At 56.8% G+C, this 16,632-nt stretch overlaps 1 protein-coding gene across 7 annotated transcripts in view; it reads right to left on the bottom strand.

Annotated features, from left to right (window-relative positions):
- The window catches only part of STEAP3 (STEAP3 metalloreductase), a 44,355-nt gene that overhangs the window by 13,566 nt on the left and 14,157 nt on the right, over positions 1-16,632 (bottom strand). For 6 of the 7 annotated variants that reach the window (XM_008258478.5, XM_089329330.1, XM_008258479.5 and 3 more), the window contains exons 2-3: positions 9,254-9,753; positions 6,484-7,011 (exon numbers count right to left, since the gene is read on the bottom strand). In XM_008258478.5, the coding sequence (XP_008256700.4) occupies positions 6,484-7,011; positions 9,254-9,753 (1,028 nt within the window). The remainder of the gene's footprint in view (positions 1-6,483; positions 7,012-9,253; positions 9,754-16,632) is intronic. The other variant, XM_089329329.1, reaches the window with a different exon arrangement.

Genomic DNA, 16,632 nt, shown 5'->3' with positions numbered 1-16,632 from the left:
CCAGTTACCAGAAAAAATATTAACAGAGGAAACCAGGGGCTGAGCAAAAAACAGCTCAAGAGCTTATGAGAGAGGAAGTGGAAAGAAACTCCTGCGGCGCTTTTTTCTGCAATTCGGGAAAAACGATTGTCTTGAGTCTATGTTAGGGCGGGCTCACGAATGTCGGGGTCTGTGAGTCACAAAGGACCAGGAGTCTGCTCCTTCTTCTTTTTAAAAAACGCAGTATTTGGGGGCTGGTGCTGTGGCATAGTGGGTTCAGCCACCACCTGTAGCACTGGCATCCCATATGGACACAGGTTCGAGTCCCGGCTGCTCCACTTCTGATCCAGCTCCCTGCTAATGCCTGGGAAAACAGGGGAGGATGGCCCAAGTGCTTGGGCCCCTGCACCCATATGGGAGACTTGGATGTAGCTCCTGGCTTCAGCCTGACTCAGCCCTGGCCGTTGCAGCCATTTGGGGAGCAAACTAGGCGATAAAAGACCTCTGTCTGTCTGTCTCTCTCTCCCTCTCTGTAACTCTGGCTTTCAATCTCTCTTTCTCTCTCTCTCCCCCCTCTCTCTGTAACTCTACCTTTCAAATAAGTAAATCTTTAGAAACAAGTATTACTTTTTAAAATTTTTATTTGTTGATTTGAGAGGGAGAGAGAAAGAGGGTACTGCCATCTACTGGTTTACCCCTCAACTGCTCACAACAGCCCCCAGCCAGGGCTGAAGCCAGGAGCCAGGAACTCAATCCAGGTCTCCCATATGGGTGACAGGAACCCAACTGCTTGAGCCACCACCTGCAGCCTCCCGAGGTGCACATTAGCAGGGAGCTGGAGTGAGGAGCCAGAGCTGGGTATCGAACCCAGGCCCTCCAAAATGGACCGGCATCTTAACTGCCCCAGGATCCCCCTTCTTTCTGTCCTGACCACGAGTCACAGGAACCCTGATTTCTCTAGCCGAGCGATGTGGATTAGGCAGTGCTGAGACTCTGCCTCGGCCTGTGCACCTGCCGTGGCGGAAGCTGGCACCCCCCCCCCCGATGGTGCGGCCAGCCCTCCATCACGGCGGCCCGGCTCTTACTCACTCCTCGCAGCGCTAACAACTTCTGCTGGGTAACTCATCTCCGCCCGGGGTGTTTGTTCCCCTGGCGGCACTTCATTAGTCACTGCTGTCTGCGTCTCGGTAGGATCAGGCAGTTAATGTCACAAGTCGGGCTGTGGATGATTCTAGCGCACAGCACAGCGCCTTGCAAATGTCTTGTTTTTTTCCTTCAGCTTTGCCACTCCGCAGGGATGCTGGGGAGGGGGAGAGGTAGGCAGGGGAGCCGTGCACGGCGAGCAGCCTGCTGGAGGGCCTGGACCCTGGCCACGTTTAATCACATGTGGGATTTGTCCCCCACCTGGCACTGCACCCAGAGCTCCCCAGCGAGCAGCGGCACACCTACCTGGCCACCTGGGATGTAGACTTCTTAAAAATTTTATCTATTCATTTATCTGCCGAGGCCGTGTGAGAAAGAGAGAGAGATGACTTCCATCTGCTGGTTCATTCCTCAAAGGGCTCCAACTGAAGTCAGGAGCCAGGAATGAAATCCAGGGCTTCCATGTGGGTGGCAGGAGCCCAGACACTTGAGCCACCCCAGCTGCATTAGCCGGGTCTGCATTAGCAGGAAGCTGGAGTTGGGAGCCAGAGCTGGGAATTGAACCCAGGGCACTGTGATGTGGAGTTCAGGAGTCTTAACTGCTAGGCCAAATGCCCCTGTGAGGTAGACCAGATAGCTCATCACTTCCAGCTGGAAGCTGGCACTCAGGTGTGGGGTTTCCTCCCCCTCCAGGTGGCAGGCTGGTCGCTGTGGGATCCAGGGCTGGGAGGACCAGTGTGGCCGATCTCCAGGGAAGAGAGGGGTGCCCACCACCTGCCAGCCCGGAGCAGAGCGGGCTGAAGGCGCAGCCTGTGTCGCAGTGCCCAAGCCTGGACGCTGGGGCTGATGCTGCCGCTGGAGGGTGGTCACAAAGCCATGGACGGTCCTGTCTGTGGTTAACGACACGGCTGTGTCTCTCTCACAGGCACATGGCGGGGCTTCCCAGGCGGCTGGCGCTGCTGTTCCTGGTGACAGCTCGGCAGCTGCACTTGTTCTCACCCCAAGCTTCACATGCACTCATCTTAAGAAATAAGTGCCTGGTACTGGTATCGTGGTGGCCAATTTCACAGTCAGTCACTCAACAAACACATGCTGGGATTCTGTCAGGAACCATGGACCTGCTGGCAGAGGTCAGTAGGGTCCTTTTGCTTTTTACTTGCTAAACTTTTTATTTGGTGGTGCATTAAGCCCTTGACTATAATGCGCATTAAAAATATGCTATCTCAAAAGCTAAAGAAAGAGAAAAATGAAAGGGAGAGGGAAGGAGGGAGGGAGTATCATTATAATTCTAGAATTCTGGGGCCAGTGCTGTGGCGCAGCGGGTTAATGCCCTGGCCGGAAGCACCGGCATCCCATATGGGCGCTGGTTCGAGACCCAGCTGCTCCACTTCCAATCCAGCTCTCTGCTATGGCCTGGGAAAGCAGTAGAAGATGGCCCAAGTGCTTGGGCCCTTCACCCACGTGGGAGACCCGGAAGAAGCTCCTGGTTCCTGGCTTCGGATCGGCGCAGCTCTGGCTGTTGTGGCCATTTGGGGAGTGAACCATCGAATGGAAGACCTCTCTCTCTCTCTCTCTCTCTCTTTCTCTCTCTGCCTCTCCTCTCTCTGTGTAACTCTGACTTTCAAATAGAAAATAAATATTTAAAAAATTGTAGAATTCTATCTATGAACTATACTGAATCTGTTAAAAACTAGAAATAAAAAACCTAAAAATAAAAATAAAGTTAACAAAGAAACTGAAAAAGGGTTTATTATTTGAAAGACAGAGAGACAGAGAGAGGGAGAGATCTTCCATCTGCTGGTTCACTCCCCAAATAGCTGCAACAGCCAGGTCTGGGCCAAGCCAAAGCCAGAAACCTGGAACTCTATCTGGCCATCTCATGTTGGTGGCAGAGGCCCAAGCACTTGGACCATCTTCTGCTGGCTTCCCAGGTACATTAGCAGGGGGCCGAACCAGCGCTCCAGTAAGCGGCCCAGCCTGCTGCACCACAGCGCCGGCCCGTGGGTGGAACGGGAACTTGCCAGGCTCCAAGGTGTGCTGGGGTGGGTATCTCACACCACGAGGAATGAGCTCTGCCCATCTAGAGAACCACACGGAACACGTGTGGGACACATCACCAGGGAAGTGGGGGAGGTGAGGCTGGGAGGCAGCATGGCTCCCAGCCAGGGGTCTCCCAAGGACAGCAGGGGTCACGAAGGCATGTGGGCAGTGACGTGGTTCAGAACGGCATGTTCAGTGACAGCTGCACGCAGATGAGATCTGGGCGAGGGGAACTGGAGAGCAGCACGCAGGCTTTGATCTCGATCTTTGATTTCCATCTTGGAACGCAGCCCCAGGGACCCGCACAGCAATCAGAAAGCGCTGTCCACATGCCAGCTATTGCTCGTCATCACCGAGCTGCCCACCTCGCTCTCCAAGCTTTGCTCTGCAGCTCGGCATGGCCGTGCCGCCAACTCTGCAGATGTGAGTGCTCTGAGCAGCTCCTGGAGGGGCTCGCTGTATCCAAGCTGAGGTGCTCCCCTTTCCCAGAGGGCTGGGGCTGGGCGTGTGCATGTGGGGGGGGGCATTCCAGGGCGGGTGTATCCTGGGGAGGCAAGGAAAGCCACCACCAGGCAGAACAGCCCGGGTGCCCAGGCATCCACTGGGGCAGCTCACGTCTCCAAGCTGAACCCATCTCTGCCGTCTCCCCAGACACACCCCCAGCAGCCCGGCATGTGCATGTGTGTGTGTGTGTGTGTGTGTGTGTGTGTGTAGTGAGATGGGGAGGGGGAGCTGCCTGGCACCACCCACCAGTGCCTGCGGCCCCAGAGGGCTTTTGAATGCAGGGGAAATGAGCTCCCCTGAGCCCCTCTGTGCCCTGGTGCCTGCATCGAACCAAAACTGGGTTCACACAAAATCCAAGAGAGGTTTGGCCAGGCAGAGAAATTAGAGAAAGGCACTGGGTTGTGAGGGAGGCAGGGGCAGGATTTGGGGGGGTGGGGGTACTGCCGGCTTCCCCACAACTGCCAGCTCAGAGACGGGCTCCCACACACAGGGCTGGGCGCCCCCACTCAGATCCACTCCCTCCTGGGCACAGTCCTTGTACCGTCGGCTCCTGAGGAGCCCCACGGAGCCTCTGGCTGAGCCGTCTGCTCTTTATAAAAGTGAATGAGAAAATATCCTCCAAGCAGCAAAGACACCAGCACCAGGAGAGACCTTGCTGTGCACACAGGGCCCTGGGGACCTGCCCAAGGTCGGGGTCTCTGTGCTCCGCAGTGAGGCTGCAGGACAGCAGCCCCCCCGCCGCACTGTTCCAGCTGCGGCAGGAGCCAAGACCGGCTGCATCTTTCTTACTCCTTTCCGTGGCCAGGGGACCTGGGAGAGCAGGTGCTCAGGGAACGAGTGTATTTACCCCACTGTTAATTTTTTGGATTTACCTTCCCTGGAGAGAGCCATGGATATGGTGTGGGAATAGCTGGATCTGAATCCCAGCTCTGACACTTCCTGGCTGTGTGACTTTGGTCATGTCACTCAACCTCTCTGTGCCTATACGCATGGGATGAGATAAGAGCGAAGGGAATTCAGGGTGGGCACACAAAGCGCTTAGAGTGGCACCTGGAACACAGCAAGCTCTTTCTAAGGGTGCGTGACTGTAGTTTCTGCTCAGTTCCAGAAGGCAACTTGCTTCTGTGCCCGAAGTCTGTGGTTCTTCCCTTCTGCTGGGAAAGTCTGAGCCCACAGAAGCCGTGACGCCAGGTGTCCGTGGGTGGGGAGGGCTGAGGGCAGCTGAGAAGCTGCCGGCAGGGGAGCAGGAACCCATTGGGGGGGGGGGCTGCGGTTTCCAAGCCTCGCTAGCGGAGCCCCAGTGCCTGGCCCTCCGAGGGGACGGCTGCGGGGAATGTGTGGGCAGGAATGGGAGGAGCTCCAGGGACGCCCCTGGCTGGGACTGGGTGTGGGGTGCGTGCAAGCATCCCACTGGACACCTGCCATGTGACTTGAGCCCTGGACCGGGCAGGACCCGTGCACTGACCGTGGACATGGAAGTCCAAGGTTGGGGTCTTGTTATTTAACGAAGGGCAGTGCTGCTGCAGACCTGGGCTTGTGAGCCGGGAGCGAGCACTAGGGCTGGTCTGTCACCATGGGTGCAGGGGCCACGTCATGCCACCCACGTTCCCAGCCTGGTGTGGCCCCACAGCCCTCCACCTCCTGGGAATCCTGCTGGCTCAAGAGCACCATATGGGATTTTGAGAAATGAATGAATATATAAATAAAAACCCCAAACCCAAATCATTTGATCCTGCAGCCTGCCCCCCTCCCCATAGCTGATGGGCCCTCTGCCCTCCCAGGTGCTCCGACCACAAACCCACAGTCATTCTTGAGCACCCTGTCCTTGCTATCAGTGAGTCAAGGTACTCTAGCTTCAAAATATGCCATCAAGTGGGGCTGGAGCTGTGGCTCAGCAGGCTAAGCCTCTGTCTGCAGTGCCGACATCCCATATGGGCGCCGGTTCGAGTCTTGGCTGCTCCACTGCCGATCCACCTCCCTGCTAATGCACCTGGGAAGGCAGTGGAAGATGGCTCAAGTGCTTGGACTCCTGCCCCTGCATGGGAGAGACGGAAGAAGCTCCTGGCTCCTGGCTTTGGGTCAGCCTGCCTCTGGCCATTGCGGCCATTAGGGGGGTGGCGAATCAGCAGATGGAAGGTCTCTCTGTCTCTCCCTCTCTCTATAACTCTGTCTCTCAAATAAATAAATAAATCTTAAAAAAAAATATGCTGTCAGTAGCTTCCTGTTCCTCTGCTCTCACAACCTGCTCTCAGCCTCTACTGCCTCACGTGTGGGTTCAGGCACAGCCTCCTTGTGGTCTCCCAGGTTTGGCCCGTGATCCTGTTGCCTGACCTCAGCTGGTGAAAACAGCAGGTGCTCCAACACGCCTCCACTCAAAGCCCTTCGCTGCCTCTCAATCTCCCTTCCTTGGCCTTCAAGGCCCCCAAGCGTGGTTTCAACCGCTGAGCTTGCTGGCTGTTTTGCAACGTGCCAGCTCCCACCAGAGGCCTGGACTCTGCAGGCCACGCTCCCCTGGCCCCGCCCCCACCTGCTTGGCTCCTGCTCACCCATTCCCTACTCAGCAAGGCCTCCCCTTCAGACTACAGCTCAGGTCCAGCCCTAGCCATTAGGGCATTTGGGGAGGAATCCAACAGACAGGAGCTCCCCATCTCTGTTTGTCCCTCTGCCTCTCAAACCAAAAGATGGAGGTAGACAACGCCCGATCCGGACAGAATCCATGCTCCACGTCCGACACAGTGCTGACCTGTGCGTGCTGACCCACCTGGTACCTGGACAGTGGCTCTGAACAAGGGTGGGAGGAGGGCGTGGGGTGTGTACCTGCTTTAAGGCCAGGTTGACCAGTTCGTAGCGGTGTGAGCGGCGCAGGGGGAGGCAGAAGCTGTAGAGCGCGTGCAGGGCGGCGCAGAAGAAGCTGAGCAGCCCGATCTGCTTGCGGTGCTGCAGCCAGTGGTCCAGCCAGTCGGGGAAGCGGCGGTACTTGGTGCCCCGCTGTAGCTGCAGGGCAGCCGCCAGCACGCCGGGCAGGTACACCAGCGACAGCAGCACGTAGGCCACGCATGGCAGTGTGGTGTTGACCACGGACACGGGCAGCTTGTAGAACCTGTTCTTGCCCTCTTGCACGTAGGGCTCCAGCACGTCTCGGACGAAGTTGTAGGCATAGAAGCAGACGAAGAGCCCCAGGGCCAGGAGGGTGGGCACCTTCCAGCCCGGGAGGAGGCGCAGGGGCAAGGCCTCCACCTCCCGGGCTGATGCCAGGGAGCCCATGTCCATTGGCATGAAGCCCATGGCATGCGCCATCTCTGAGACCACACGCTTGGCTTCCGGCTGGTTGCCACAGACAGGCACCTGGGAGGAGGTGAGATGGGGGGCGTCACTCGAGGGCAGGGCTCGGCGGGCACCTGAGCCAAAGTCCTCACTGAGCAACTGAAGGAATAGAGGCCCCAAAGGGGCAGGGACCTTTCCAAGTGAGCTGGGGTATTGGCTCACCCCGCTGTGGTCTTCCAGGCTCTGGCCCAGCGCTCTCAGCAAAGCCCACTACTCAAGGAGAGAAGCCATTAACAGGGTCTCTTGCTCAGTTCACCAACCTCAGCAAAATGCCCATCAAAGCAGCCACCCAGGGACCCTGGGAACGAAACACATGCCCTGGGAGTTGCTTAGCAACAGGGTTCTGTGTGTGGCTCAGCATGTGCAGCTGTGGCTGTAGCTCCATCCCTCAGTGCAAATATCCCCTCCCATGACATCCCTTGATGTTACAGGGCCATCAGCCAACACACAAGGTCTTCCCCAAAGCATCCTGGGAAAGCCACTGCTCCCCATGAACCCTCCATGCAGGCACACTGGGGTCCCCACAATCTCCCAGTACTCCATAGTCCTTGCTGACACGGCTAGGGTCCGCCTGGTCTCCGAACACTGACTGAACACCTACTGTGTGCCAGGCTTTACCCATAGGATGCCTCAGCCTTGCTGCAAGCCTGCAGGTAGGTACAATTGCACCCATTTTTCAGATGAGGAAACTGAGGTCCGGGAGCTTTGTTTCTCACTTCTGCAGGTTGTTCTCTCTGCCTGGAAAGAGCCTGGCATGAGGAGGCTCCACCTCAAAGCCTTCTCCAGCCAGCCACCTGCCTGCTCCAGTTCCTCCAGGCCATGCACTCAACACCTGCCCACTGCTCCTGGTGGACACATGAATCCCATGATGCAGCCTGCATCTAAGGCCTTGCAGCAAGGAGCTACTGGGCACCTCTGCACTCTCCCATTCTCCCCCAGCCTGGCACCAGGGACAAACTTTACTGGTTGAATTTCTTACACACAAGCCAAGTCTGGCATTCTTCCTCCAGGAAAATGCAAGTGGCCTTTTGGAATTAAAACCCATATAGAAGACATATGGAGTTCCGGGGTCCTGGCTTTGGCCTGGCCCAGCCCTGGTTGTTATAGCTACTGGGGAGTGAATCAGTGGATGGAAGATCTCTCTCTCTCTCTCTCTCTCTCTCTCTCTCTCTCTCTCTCTCCTTCTCCCTCTGCCTTTCAAATAAATAGATATTAAGAAAAAAATAAAAACAAAAAATAACCACTTCCAGGGCTGGTGCTGTAGCATAGCAGGTAAAGCTGTCGCCTGTAGTGCCGGCATCCTATATGGGTACCAGTTCGAGTCCCAGCTGTTCCACTTCCGATCCAACTCCCTGGGAAAGCAGTAGAAGATGGCCCAAGTGCTTGGGTCTCCCTGCACCCACATGGGAGACCCAGAAGAAGCTCCTGGCTCCTTGGCTTTGAATTGGTGCATCTCTGGCTGTTGTGGCCATCTGGGGAGTGAACCAGTGGATGGAAGACCTCTCCCTCTCTCTCTCTGCCTCTCCTTCTCTCTCTGTGTAACTCTGACTTTCAAATAAATAAATCAATCTTTCTTTTTTTTTTTTTGACAGGCAGAGTGGACAGTGGGAGAGAGAGACAGAGAGAAAGGTCTTCCTTTGCTGTTGGTTCACCCTCCAATGGCCACCGCAGCCGGCACACCACGCTGATCCGATGGCAGGAGCCAGGTGCTTCTCCTGGTCTCCCATGGGGTGCAGGGCCCAAGCACTTGGGCCATCCTCCACTGCACTCCCTGGCCACAGCAGAGAGCTGGCCTGGAAGAGGGGCAACTGGGACAGAATCTGGTGCCCCGACCGGGACTAGAACCCGGTATGCTGGCACCGCAAAGCAGAGGATTAGCCTAGTGAGCCGCGGCGCTGGCCAAATAAATCAATCTTTTAAAAAAAGATAACTACTTTCTGAGTCCAATTTCAATCCCAGACAGTAAGAAGCCATCAATGTTTTCCTTCTTGTCCCCTAGGAAACCCAGCTGCCACAGCTGAAAGAACATGGGTTTCAGAGCCACAGGAACTGGGTTCAAGTCCCAGTGCACCAGCTGTGGGATTCTGAGAAGGTCAGATCATTAACAGGTCTCAGCCTCAGTTTCCTGCTCTGTAAAATGGAACTGTACAGTGATGGAGACATGGAGATGCTACTGTAGAAAGCGAGGTGTACTAATGGTCCTCAATGAAAATGTGCCATTTATATTTATTATTAGGACATCTGTTATTGCCCCAGAACCTACCTGCCTGTTTCCATCCCTCGGGCCAGACTGTAGGGTCCAGGCAGAGATGACGTTGAAGGCCTTGACCACGGTGCAGGTGGGGAAGAGGGAGGCCAGGTACTCAGCATTGGACTCGTGGTACCGAAGGTGCTCCTGTTCCGTGGGGTTGCTCACGTCCACCAGGATCTTGCCGGTCAGCTGGTCGCTAAGACCACACAGCGAGGAGTAGTGCTCCCGGTACACAGCCACGAAGATGACATCTGGGGAGCTCACAGCCTCCTCCTGAAAAGTTACCTGCACCGCATTGGGGAACAGCCCGGCTGACCGCTTGGGGTTGCGGCTTCCTACGACCACGCTGAAGCCGGAGCACACCAGGCGTGTGGCCAGCGAGCGGGCAAAGTCCCCACTGCCCAGGATGCCCACTCTGGGGGCCTCGCTGGGGGCCTCGGCAAGGCTGCCATCGCTGTCCACCAGGCAGCGGCTGATCAGTGGCTTGTCCATCTCTCCTGGCATTGCAGCGGCTGCAAGAGAAGGCGGGCACCTGGTCGGTGAAGGGTTCCTGGGCCAGCCCTCCTTCCCCTCCTTCCTTCTGCCCAGTGCAATGGCACAGTGGCCAAAGGTTCACCCAGCAGGAACTGAGAGCTACCCTGCACCAGCACCAGGGGGACGATCTGAGGGCACAGACTCAGGAAGAGGAGGGGAAAGGACCCCTGGGCCCCTCACCCCGTCCCTCCTGCTGAACAAATCTCCTGGGGACAGACTGGCAGCAGTGAGGGTTCTGGAGAAGAAGGGTATGGAATGCCGTGCCCAGTGCTAGGCAGTGCCACACTTCTTTTTAAAAGCAGGGGGCCATTAGCCAGGAGTGACCAAGCACTCTGACCTGCCCATCGCTGGGGGTTGTCTGGATGACAGGAAAAAGAAACATGGTTCCTGTGCTGGCTTTCACCTCGCATTCTGGAACACGACCTCTCATGCTGTGTCTCAGATGGAGGATGAGACAGGGCCGTGAAGGGGGCCCCAAGACAGGCTGGTGCCCCCAGGATCTCTTTGGTGGAGCCTGTGATGTGAATGGACGTGGAGGAAACCCTGGACCTGGGCACACTTGGATGGGAAAGATTGCATTTGCATCGCCACCAACTTCTAGCCGAAATGTGCAGCTCCAGGCAAGCATGCAGGCAAACAACAACCCACAGGAGCATCCACAGTGCCTGTGAGTGCGTCACCAATACTACGTCACGTGACCGGTATCGGAGCATCATTTAATCATAAGGAGTCTCCAAATACTTTTAAAACTCAGCACTATTGTGAAACCACGGTAGGCATTGTCCATGTCCATGTCCCTGAGTTTTGTTACTTAATGTGCTAATATAGAAGCATGCATACTACTTCCATGCATCTTTTCTTTTTTAAGATTAATTATTTGGAGGCCGGTGCCGCGGCTCACTAGGCTAATCTTCCGCCTTGCGGCGCTGGCACACGGGGTTCTAGTTCTGGTCGGGGCGCCGGATTCTGTCCCGGTTGCCCCTCTTCCAGGCCAGCTCTCTGCTATGGCCTGGGAGTGCAGTGGAGGATGGCCCAAGTACTTGGGTCCTGCACCCCATGGGAGACCAGGATAAGCACCTGGCTCCTGCCATCAGATCAGCGTGGTGCGCCGGCCGCAGCGCGCTGGCCGCGGGGGCCATTGGAGGGTGAACCAATGGCAAAGGAAGACCTTTCTCTCTGTCTCTCTCTCTCACTGTCCACTCTGCCTGTCAAAAAAAAAAAAAAATGATTAATTATTTGGAAGGCAGGATGACAGAGACAGAGAGAGAAAGAGATCTACCTACTGGTTCACTTCCCGTAATGTCTGCAAGAGCAGGGGCTGGGCCAGGACAGCTCTGCCCAGATAGGGAGGGAGAGGAGGCACTCTGAGGCCTCCACATGGGTTCTCCCACATTTACTAGCAAGCTGGACCATCCCGAGTAGGCTCTGCCCAAGACACGTCCTCCATCTGTGCTCCCTCCCATCTCCCCGTCACTTGACGCTGAACATGGGGGAGGGGCTCGGATCAGAGCTCTCCACCAACGACAGGACACAGGGCCGCTGGGGATGGACAGAGCCCAAGAATGGCACAGGTGTGGCCAGGGCTCTTGTCCAGGGGGCAGCTGCCACTCCCAAGGGGAAGCCCAGGGAGACTTCATGGCAGAGGTAACCGCTCACGATGCCTGGAGAAGTCCAAAGGGTTGACTGCCTCAAAACCAAAGGGAAAACAACCAAAATGAAGAAAGGCCGAGAGGTCCGGACTTTGAGCCTCGTCCACACTGGACCCCAGACTCAGTGTCCCAGGTGGGAAGGGACTGTTGGGGGGTGGCCCTAATGTTGCCGTGTAGAACTTGACTCGGACTGGGCTTCCTTTGGGGCAGTGGGAAGCCATGGGCAGGGACTGGGGAACTGGGGCTGACCTGCAGCCCTGCCCCTAACCATCCCTGAGACACTGGAGTCACCCACTGAGCCCCTAACCACGTGGCTCAGGGATCCCCTCCCCCAAAGGCAACTGCAGAGTTGAGGTGGGGATGCATGTGGTTACAGGCGTGGCTCTGGGCTGGGTTGCTGGGGGCAGCTCACGGTCACGGCCAACCCTCGCCTGCCAGGTGCCTTTAGGCAGGTTGCTTAGCTTCTCTGCTGCACAGCGGCCTCATCTTTAACATGCAGACACTAACTGTCCCTCCATGAGGGGCACTGGCAGAACAGAAGGGACAGTGTGCGCCAGAGCCTGGAGTCAGCTTGCCAGGCAGGTGTGCACATGTGGGAGCCTGTGTGTGCACACTGTCCTTCAAGTCGCAGTGTCTGAGGGCCAGCAGCCCAGGGCGTGCTAGTCCTGAGCAGCCCCCATTGCCTGTCCCTGTGGCCTGAGGGTGAGGACGTGTCCAACCCTGCCTGAGCCGGTGGCAGGCCCTGCCTCCCTGGGGCTTCTATCTATAGAGTGGGTGAGGGGCAGGGAGGGATCAGATGGCAGCCACATATGCAGTCCCTGCACACCTCCCAGCAACTGCGGACAAAAGGGCATGGGGCTGGGGTGTGCCCAAGCTTATCGTCCCCTCCCACTTCCCAGCGGGACCAAAACCAAGGCCGTGTTTGTGGCTGGGAGCCACACCTGGCTGCGGGGCTGGCCGGCCTGCCCTGTGCGCAGTCACGACATGGACTATTTCATGGGCAGCGCACAACCCGCCAGATGCGGAGGGGTCAGACAGCCGACACGCAGACAAGCTGGGCCAGCTCCGAAGCCCAGGGTCTACCCCACCATGCCCCGCCGAAGCCCAGGGTCCCCCCAAGCAGTGTCAGCTTCCCTTCTTTAGAGGTCTCTGCCTCCTCCTCCCTCCCTGCCAGGGCTTCCTCAAAGTTGTCAGTCTGTCTGTCTGTCTGCCCCTTCATGGCCCCTGCTAATTTGCTGCAGGTAAGAAACGTAGCGAGCACACCCTCAAGAAGGTGAAAACACAGCTGCAGAAGGGGAAATGTAGCTTGCAAGTCTGATAAGGGGCTTATTTCTATGTTATATAAAGAGCTCTTGCCACTCAATATTAAAAAGACAACCTACGTGAAAATGGGCAAAAGATTTGCATAGACATTCCTCCAAAGAAGATACAAAGACAGTCAATATACTCAACCTCATCTGTCCTCAGAGAAACGAGGTACCAAGTCACATCCACTAGAACGGCCATAATAAGAGTGATGACAATAATAAAAAGACACAGCCAGTGTCGTGGTGCAGAGGGTTAAGCCACAGCTTGTGATGCTGACGGCCATCCCCTAGCAGAAGGCCGGTTCAAATCCCGGCAGCTCCACTTCCTGTCCATCTCCCTGCTTAATGCGCTCAGAGAAAGCAGCAAGAGATGGACCAAGTCCTTGTGCCCCTGCACCCATGTGGGAGACCTGGAAGAAGCTCCTGATTCCTGGCTTCAGACTGGCCCAGCCTCAGCCCCAGGTGCTACAGCCATTTGGGGAGTGAACCAACGGATGGAAGTGCCCTTTCTCTCTCCTTCTCTCTTTCTGTAACTTTACCTTCAAAAAAATAAACAAATCTTAAAAAAAAAAACACAAAACATCGTGATGGTTGCACAACTCTGAGTATACCAAAACCCACTAACGTGCACTTTACATGGGTGAATTGTATGGTGTCTCTCACAGGTCCTGGAGGTCCAGCTGCTATTTTTAAAAACTGTTATAAAAAGAAATGGAAACACCACAGCCTGTTATTAGTGTGTGTGTAAACTAAGAGCAAGCAGGTTTGGGCCGAGGGCTGGAGAACATTCTATGAACTCTACACGTGGATTCTGCGCCACAAGTTGGTCCTGCAGCTCCTGCACCTGTTGGCTTCTACAAGCTCAGGGCTTCTAAGCCAGGTGACCTCCAGAGAGGCGAGGATTTGGTCATCAGCACTACTAGCACCTGCTATTGTGCAGGAGATGATAGCTTGGGGTAAGTGGTCCCCTTGGCCACAGAGGGCGCTGCGGCACTGGCTCACACAGCTACCCCTCTGTATTACACCACGAAAACAGACAGCTGTGTGGGACCTCATGGGCGCTGTGCACAGGCTGGGTGCTGTGGCCTGAGGCCCTAGGCCAGCCCACTGTCAGCTCCTGCCCCCTGCAACATCCAGAGGTCACTCTATCAGTGTAGCGGGCAGCCAGCACACGCTGCACGCAGGCAAGGTGGCAGATAAGGCCAGATGCATTCCCCTCCGGCTTCCAGGCTTCTCCTGCCCCTAATTAGGCAGAGGATCAGATTAATCCTGGCTCTGGGCCAGGCTGTTGCCCTCAGTGCAGCCTTCAGAACATGGATCGATGCACGAGCCAGGGCCTTCGGTAAACTCCTCGGTCAGCCAGCAAGGGCACAGCTTGGAGGCAGCTGGACTCCCACCCTGGCCTGAGCGCTGGCTGGCCAGGCGGCCTGGGCCAGGCACTGTACCTCTCTGAGTCGGTTCCTCGCCTGCGCAGGCAGGTGACGTCACCGACTTTCAGGAGGTGTAGAAGGCATTCTGGGAGATAAGTAAAGTGCCTCTCTCCAGGCCTCTTAAATTCACTCATTTTTCATTTTGTTCCTTCCTTTCGAAGATTTTTTTTCTCCCTCTAAAACCTTTTGTCTGCATGAAACAGAAATAGATGCGCCTAAATCAATAGCGTGTTCTCTGCCGACTGAAAAACCTTACTTAGAAATGTTCTAAAACTCGGGCTCTGAGATAATGGGCTGTGGCCACGCGGCCCCCAAGATGGCTTGGGGGAAGGAGACGCTGCTGTGTGGCACCCGGGGAGTGGGCAGGAGAGGCAGGGGCAGGGCACCGAGGGACCCCTGCATTCCCATGCCATGGACAGCAGTCTCTGTACCCCCGTGTCTCCTTCCCAGGCCCCACCTCCCCATGGGAGCGCAATGCTGGGCACCCATCAGACAGAACGGGAGCAGCGTCGGCGTGGCCTGGAGGGCTGAAAAGCCTGCTGCTCGGCTCCACACCTGGAATTTCTTCCTGATGCTGCTGGTCTCAGGGCCACAGCTTGTAAACCACAATAGCAGGTGCTCAATAAAGAATGACACTTGCGGTGTCAAGCCATCTGCATGCAGGAGCTGGCCCGGGTCCCACTTTTCTGCCCAGGGCCTTAGAGTCAGCCCAGCTTCCCACCTGCCTCCTCCGAGAGGCCCTCCCTGAATACACCCACTCTGGCATCGTCTCTCTGCTTTGGGCCTTCAGGGTCAGGTGCACTTGTGTGCCCGATCCCTGCACAGCCCTCGGTGGCCCAGAGCGGGGTCTTTCCAATGAGAAGGCAGTGAGAGTCACAGTACCTCTGACACACGCGACTTTGGGCTGGGGGACTAGAGCAGTGCTGGGGGGGGGGCATGAAGACCCCTCCCACACCCACTCACCCCCACTGGGAGGATTGTTCCCAGGGGATCGAGTCTCCTGGCTGACTCAGTTTCCCGATGGCGGTCTCCATTCCCAACTATTTCCCTACCGCGATTTGACAACCTGCCCCTTTGGAATAGCTCATCACCACCCACGGGCAGAATGGTAGTCAGAGCTGGCTGAGAAGGGGAAGGGGGGGGAGGGGAGAGGGCCAGGGGCTTAATGCAGGGGCTGGGGATGCTCCAACTCCAGGGTCTCCACAGCTCACATCCCCAGGGGGAGCCACATTCATTGTGATCCACCTAGAGGGCAACCTCTGGAATTGTGCAGTGCACAGGCAGCTCAGTTTTACTCAACAGTCAGTGCTGCCAGGTCTCTTCCAAAAGGTCCCCGTCTTGTGTCATTCCCTGAGAACCCTCCCAAGCACCCAGCACGAAGCAGGGTTCTGGGGCCATGCAAGTGGCCAGCAGACAGCTTCAGGTCAGCTACACAGTGCAGCGAGGAGCGAAGTGCTGGCATGAGGGGCATGGCCGGTGGCTGTGGGAGTGGGAGTGGACCGGCTTAGCTCAGCTCTGCCCAGGGAGGCCAGGGGCACAAGGGCAGCCAGCTCCTTACGGGCCGGGCTGCTCAATCCCGCCGGGCTGGAGGCCATCAGGCAGCGGCAGCAGCTGCTTCTGCAGCCTCAGCGTCTGGGGTTGGGTGTTTTCTTGCTTTCCAGGGAGACCAGAGCTGCAACGCCTGGGGCCGGTGGGTCTCGCGGGCTTGTGGCTGCCCCACTCCTCCCCTCACCATGGTGCAGGGTTTGCTGAATCAGGGCTGGGCCTCAGCCCTGCTCCCAGGGGAGAAGCAGCCAAGACCCACAGAGGCGGCTCCAGGGATTCTGCCAAAGAGCTCGGCTTGCCTCCCATCCGCGGATGCTCGGGCTCACTTCCCCCTGGTTTGCCCAGGCTTTTCCAGGAAGCTCCTGGGGGGCCCTGGCCTGACCCTTGGCAGTCTCTTGCTGTGGTCTCCAGAGGACTCTAAAGTCCGCTCCCACTCCCCCTGTGTGGGGAGGGGCACACAGCCTCTTCCCAGCCACCCACCACGGGCCACCTGCGACTCTTCCAAGAGCTGGACGCTGGCTCACTTGCCTGTTACCCCACCACCCAGCCTGGGGCCTGGCACCTGGCAGGTGTTCAGTTTGCTTTTGTGGCTTGAATGATGGGATTGCCAGATCCTATGCCTGAGGACAAGCAATGCTGCAGCTGGGGTGCCCCTACACCCAGGGGCAGTGAAGTAATCACATCACGAGTGCCTAGCCCTGCAGCTACCCGATGATGCCGGTGGTCCTGGCCAAGCGTTTTGCTATTTGACAAAACTTAACAGATAGCTCGGGCCTGGATGAGTTCAAACTCTGAAGAAAGATATAAAAACACAAACAGGAGCTCTGGTCAAAGTAGAAAACCAAACACCGGATAGGCAGCACGTCGGGGTGCAGCCGGCCATGGGGGCTCCAGGGCTGTGGGCATCTGAGCCAGGGCGCAGCAGG

Source organism: Oryctolagus cuniculus, chromosome 3 (assembly GCF_051225735.1).
Source record: "Oryctolagus cuniculus isolate XC-2025 breed Fujian yellow rabbit chromosome 3, ASM5122573v1, whole genome shotgun sequence".
Lineage (NCBI taxonomy): Eukaryota > Metazoa > Chordata > Mammalia > Lagomorpha > Leporidae > Oryctolagus > Oryctolagus cuniculus.
Note: the sequence above shows the minus strand (reverse complement) of the source record. Positions and strands in the feature narration are given on the sequence as shown.